Genomic DNA, 6,634 nt, shown 5'->3' on the forward strand with positions numbered 1-6,634 from the left:
ATAAGTTTAAGTTTATTAAGTATGAGGAATAATAGTAGTGTGCTTTGCAGGCACACTAATAATAGTAGTGTGCTTTGCAGGCACACTAATAAGTATGAGGAATAATGGTAGTGTGCTTTCCAGGCACACTAATAATAAGCACGGGGAATAATAGTAGTGTGCTTTCCAGACACACTAATAAGTATGGTGGATAATAGTAGTGTGCTTTCCAGGCACACTAATAATAAGCACGGGGAATAATAGTAGTGTGCTTTCCAGGCACATTAATAAGTATGGTGGATAATAGTAGTGTGCTTTGCATGCACACTAATAATATTTGTGTGCTTTTAAGGCACACTAATTAAGCACGGGCAATAGTAGTAGTGTGCTTTCTCAGGCACACTAATGAACAGAAAATAATCATCAGTTGCAACCCAAGAGATTTTAAAGGTAAAAATCTAAAACGACCAATATGGGATTTTTTAAACCAATACCTATTTTAGAGGGGATCTTAGATCACTGATACGGTGGCTGGTATACTGATTGTTTTTGTCGGAATGAAAATAGACCAATTTGCACCAATATGATTCTGCAAAGCTACTCCAAAGCTGCTTTCTAAATAAATAAAAGATCAGTTGTTTTTATATCAGCGCGCATCAAGTGACATAAACGCAGATCCCAATACAATACCAATACGATATCGATATGTCGGCCAATAATATTGGATTTATCTGTATATAAAAAAAACACTTGAGAGTTGTATATATTTTGTCACCTGCTGTTTCCTTTCCTTTGAAGATGTGCAGTGGAGCTTGAGTCCTATAAACAGATATACCTAAATTACTTGATTTAATTTAGTGTGTCCACTTTTCCACAGGGGTGAAAGTGATTTTGGAGTCCCTCCCTCGCTCTGAGTCCTCTTTGCTGTCTGTTAAGCTGGGTGGTTTGTTCCTGAGAGACTTGACTACTCAGGGAACCATCTTTCCTGTTCTGGTGTCTCCCAAAACGGTAAGCGTTGATGGAAAGAGAAGGGCAGCAGGTTTGTAATGTAAACAAAAGTCTGAAAAAGTGAATTGCAGCTCCCTAAGTACAATATATATATATTTTTTATTATCTTCTACTGTTTGTTGTATTATGCTTCTCATGTGTCACTTGTTGTAGGACAAAGTTGTTGTTGCCATCAACCAGCCCTCCAGTCAGTCTGGCAGTACCTCTGGTGAGAGTTTTCTGTTCTTCTTTAGAGCTGATGTAATATTTTCTCAATTTAAACAATGTTAAATATTTTTTTTTACGAGCTTATGACCCTCTGATACTTTCAGTTTTAATTGCTGAAGCTGTCAGAAGTTTACTAATCTGGTTTTATATAGGCCATTATGTAATTTATCAGTATCAGTATTTATTTATATTTTTATATTTTTCTTATCTATAGATAGTTGCACTACAGTCCAAAGCCCTCTTCAGAGCAGCCGCTAAACTCCTATATTACCCTCCAGTGTTACCTGTTTGATTTGTTTTAGTGCCTGTCTTGTAAAAACATACAGTACAAGTAGTACATGAGACATATAATCTGTAAACAAAAAAAAAACAATCTGATTCCTTTGTCTCATTCTAGTGGCCCTAATGGCATTTGAAAAAATCCACTGGGCCTGAATGAAAACAGCCAATCAGAGCCGAGAAAGATATAAAGATGCTTTGGGTTGGAGGCATGGAGATAGTTGATTGTTGAGTCTCGTTTCCAGGCCTCAAAGCATCTGTATTTGACGCCCCAGAAATAAGACTACAAATATGACAATTATTTTTGTAAAAGTTACCTACTGCAGCTTTAAGCTTGACACAAGGTCTGTAAAAGTTTAGAGCTGTCCATGCTGTTTTCCTTTGTTGCTCTGTGTGCATTTCAGAAAAGGATGATGATTTCACTGACGTGGTTTGTATTAGGAATTGATTGAATCAACAAATAGTTCAGATGTTCATGTTCATGCTGTGTGATGTAATGACAATGCTAGCCTCCAGGGACTACTCACAGAGCTTTTGACTTTTTTTTATTTATTTATTTATTTATTTTTAAACAGAATACCAGTTTGACATCTCTGTACAGTATGGATGTGGGAATTATCAGATTTGGGTGGCTATATTATAATAAATGTTTGTCTCTTGAAAAATACCGTGTTTGTTTTGTTTTGTGTTGTCAGGATGCAATGCTGAGTGCTCTTCATCACCAGTGTTTGAAATGATTTATGAACGTAACCCTGTGAGGTGTAAGTTTGAGAGAAGACTGGAAGTGAACACCAGTCCATTGAACATCATCTACAACCCACAAGCAATCAAAAAAGTGACTGAGTTCTTTTATAAAGGAAGAGTTCATACCTCAGGTAAGTAACCAAAGTTAGTTTTTTTTTTTCCTTGCTGTCCTAAACTTATCAGTGCTGTTAAAAGTCAAATTAAACAACACATTTAAAAAAACTAATTAAATTAAATAAGAAAAGTAAGGGATCAGTGAGCAACAGATAGGGGGAGATAAGGGTAACTGATCAAGCAAACCACAAAATTACAGTTGACAATTCCCAGCGAGACTTTCCAATGGTGGCTGGAGCTTAAGAAAGTTCACTTTCTGATACGTACCAGCACATTGTATGATTGTATTTTAAACATATTTCTGATATATCTGATATGCAGGTTTTGGCTATCAGTCAGAGCTGGAGCTGAGAGTGGCAGAGGCAGCCAGAAGGCAGTACAACAAGCTGAAGATGCAGACCAAGGCAGAGATCCGACAAACCATTGATCAGCTACTCGTGGGAGAGTTTATTGTAAGAAAAATTCTCTGGATGGTGACATGAAATAATTGGTAGTTGAATCATTTTCAACTGTTGGTTGTGTGTTTGGTTTGTAGGAAAACAGCAAGCGGTGGACCATGAAATTGGACATCTGTGCCCCCCAAGTGATTTTCCCTGATGACTTCCAGTCAGGGGACCCAATGTTAGTTGTTGTTGATTTAGGCAGAATTCTCCTTACAAACTCGCAAGGTAATCAATCAAACATTTACCTAAAAAATAAAAAGATACACACAAATATTATTTTGCCTAATGAGGTTTCTAACTTGCTAGCTGACACCTTTTGTTATTAATTGTCTTTGAAGATGACACTAAGGCCAGCTCAAAAGCTACTCAACCTGAAAGGGAAGACATGAGTGATGATGAATACCAGACACCCCTGGCCACGCCCCCAGAGTCTCCTCCACCTGAACTAGACATGCCTTTGAAAGACCAGTTCAAAAGCCCTGAACTTCCCAGCCTCAGATCCCCAGAAAGCACACAGGCCTACAGCAGAAAGCTCTACGAAAAATACTCCTTGTCTTTTAAGGACCTGCAGATAATGGTTGGTCGCTGTAAGGACAACTGGAAACACCTTCAAGAGAGTGAGGTAGGGCCTACTCATGTGGTGGAGAAGTTTAATGTACTGTTGCAGCTTGAGCAGAGATTGCGCTACACGTCGGACCCCCAGCTCCCTGGGGCTGTGCTGTCAGGAACCCTACCAGACCTCAAGGTCCATATCAACCTTGAGAAGATGACCGCCCTTAGGAGTTGTTTGGCTAGGCTAAGTAGTCCATCTGTAAGTAAAGGGGACAAAAGCCAAGAGAGAGGCCCAAATATAAGGTCTCCTGACCCTCTTACCCTCCGCCATGACAAAATCTTTCAGAAGGAGGACAGCTCCTGGAAGCTGCAAGGTTCAGCCAAGAACCTGACCCAGAGTGTGATGACTTTAGAACAGCACACAAGGGAAGTCCTGGTGGAATCCCGTCTACTATTAGCTGAATTTAACATTAACTACATGCAGCTTGGTGTAGAGAGTGATGGCCGTTACATATCTGTCCTCAAGGTATTTGGCACAAATGCTCATTTTGTCAAGCGGCCTTATGATGCTGAAGTCTCTCTGACTGTCCATGGTCTACTGCTGGTGGACACCCTACAAACCTATGGCTCAGACTTTGACCTCCTTGTGGCTTCTCATAAGCATCTCAGTTTTGACATACCCACGGGAAGCCTCCGAGAGAGCCAGCCTTCGTCCCCTGTGTCGTCTGATGGCAAGTCTCCCCCGCATCAGGGCCATCATACTGAGTCGTCCTCTGGTAGGCCCATGGATCAACTTTCCCCCTTCAGTTCCTTTCTGAAAGACCAGGAGGCCCTGATTAAGCTTGAGTACCAGTTTGTGAGCTCAGACTGCCCCTCAATGAACCTGGACAGCTCCCTTCAGGTTACAAGCATGCAGGTCAATAACTTGGACATCATTCTCAACCCTGAGACCATGGTAGAGTTGCTCAAGTTTCTCCAGAAGTCTTTCCCCAAAGAGGAAAGCACCTGGACATCATCAACGCAACAACATACAAAACAGCCTTACAGTGAGGAGGGGGGGGGGGCATATCAGGCCACCTATGACCAGAACAAAGAGCTGACTGTGGAGATCCATCGCCTTAACCTGCTTCTTCTTCGGACCGTGTCCACTGGGACTGTCCTGGGTGCTGAGAAGAAAGGGTTGAAGATTGCAACTGCTAGCGTCACTGGAACCAAGGTCAATGTGTCTATGGGCAGTCGGTTGGACATCAATGGTTCACTTGGCTCCATGCAGTTGGCTGACCTGACCCAGGAAGGAGGCCGAATCCAGTTTGTGGTCAGTATTGGCAGTGTTGAAGATAGCTCCTCAACTCTTGGATTAACATTCCTTGCTGACACAGGAGGTTCTCCCTCTGAGGCTTTAAATTTTCGCCTTATGGAGAAAACCCAAGGGGAGTGTTCCTTACTACTTCAAATGGCATCCTTGCACTACAACCACTCAGCTAAGTTCCTGAAGGAGCTGAGTCTGTCTGCCAATGAGGTAGAAGACAATTTCCGCTCCATGCTGAAAAGTGCTGCTACCAAAGTGTCAACAGTTCTAGCAACCAAGACAGCAGAGTACAGTGGTATGGTTTCACTCTTTGAAACACCCTCACGAAGAACTCGAACTCAGAGTCAGAGCTGGGCTTATCCATTTGAGGATGAGGATGATCTCCCCATGGAAGAACCCGAATCCACCCTAGACACGTTCTTGGTAAAGCTGACCCTTAATATCAGCATTGACTCACCAGTTGTGTCCATTCCCCGTAAACCTGGACACCCTGAGCTTTTGGTTGGTCATCTGGGAAGCATAACAATCCAAAATTTTGTTACTGGGCAAGACTCCGAAGCTGAAAGATTGCAGGTGTTAGTGAAGGATATTCGACTGTATTCACTCAACATGAGTCATTTGGTTTTGAAGAGGGTACCTAGAGGGAATTTTGCCAGCAGCATGTCACCATCCCACAATGGGAGCATCGACCAGGATGAACCACAGTTCACACGTCATGACTTCTTTGAATCCCTCAGCCGCGGTAAAGGTGAGAATGTTACAAATTCTAAGGATAGTTATATTCCAAATGCTAGATTTTATGTACTTGCAAATACATTTTATATGCAGCTTGAGGCACAAATGCACATATATTTTTTTTTCATCAGCCTTCCACATATTGAAAGACACAACTATACAATTCACCCTGGAGAAAGTTCCCGTTGATGAAGATACTGAGTTTACCTTCCTCACCACAGAGGAGCCTTGCAGGAGCACAGGGTTACTGAGAATCGAGGGCAAATTTGTCAACCCTGTTCAGGTATAAGCATATCAATACTACAATAAATGTAAGCCTGTATTCAAATGGCCATGTCTCACATACTAGCAGTATTTACATTGTGGCAAACTTGAACACAGAAAGTCCCCAAAATATACACAGGGTAGTAGTTTATAATGGCTCACAAAGTAGATATAGAGAGAAACAGAATAAAAAAAGTACAGATATCATATAAATAGAAAAATAAGATTATGGGTTATAAAGAGTTATAGAAATGTACACTATACACAGCTTTTTATATACTGATGTGATGGATGGAATATTGCACAGGTCACGGCAGGACCAATGGCCAATGTATGAATAAATGTAATTGCACAGGATAAAAAAAAATGTATACAGTAGTGTAATTTGAAATTAATATAGGGCTATAGGGTAATATAGGCTAAGTCTATTATAGTCATTGTCACCACTCTCACTCAATGGCCACAATGTAAGCTTACCTTAATTTTCAGGGACAAAAAGCCGTAAGATCACTATTGCTCACCAGACTCCATAGACAAAAACACAAATTTTTGTTGTATATCATCATAACGTCGTAACTTCATTACAAATTGACAGAAACTAAATAAAAAAACTAAAACTGTCTTTGTTAGTTCTTCCACTGTTCCAACAATCACAAATTCTGGATTGGTTACAATAATTATGTTAATTCAACAACGTAGATGATAAAACATCAGTTTCAGTCACGGAGCAGACCGGGTATGATAGCAACACAGGCAGAGGGAGTGTGACATATGACTCCACTATGTCTTTACATAGATAATATTAGTTTGCTGCTATATAAATGTTCTAAATCTCATGGCAACCAGGAAAGAGATAATTTTGATTGAGCAGCTGGAGGGTTTTTAACATGATCTGTGCAGGAAGTGTTGAGTTTCATTTACATTAACTTGAAGAACAATTGGAATTAAAGCTGCAAGCAGCATTGGACGGGACCTCGCACTCCGCGCGACTCGGGGCGTG

General features: G+C 40.9%; 1 protein-coding gene across 1 annotated transcript in view; it reads left to right on the forward strand.

The window, feature by feature from the left end:
- vps13d (vacuolar protein sorting 13 homolog D) overlaps nucleotides 1-6,634 on the forward strand; it is a gene marked incomplete at both ends in the record, with an annotated part of 59,997 nt that overhangs the window by 9,143 nt on the left and 44,220 nt on the right. The window contains 7 exon segments of the mRNA XM_035656102.1: nucleotides 857-987; nucleotides 1,141-1,195; nucleotides 2,169-2,348; nucleotides 2,653-2,783; nucleotides 2,867-2,999; nucleotides 3,113-5,383; nucleotides 5,502-5,653. Coding sequence (XP_035511995.1) covers nucleotides 857-987; nucleotides 1,141-1,195; nucleotides 2,169-2,348; nucleotides 2,653-2,783; nucleotides 2,867-2,999; nucleotides 3,113-5,383; nucleotides 5,502-5,653 — 3,053 coding nt within the window.

Source organism: Morone saxatilis, unplaced genomic scaffold (assembly GCF_004916995.1).
Source record: "Morone saxatilis isolate NCDOM2014 unplaced genomic scaffold, NCSU_SB_2.0 Contig15, whole genome shotgun sequence".
NCBI lineage: Eukaryota > Metazoa > Chordata > Actinopteri > Moronidae > Morone > Morone saxatilis.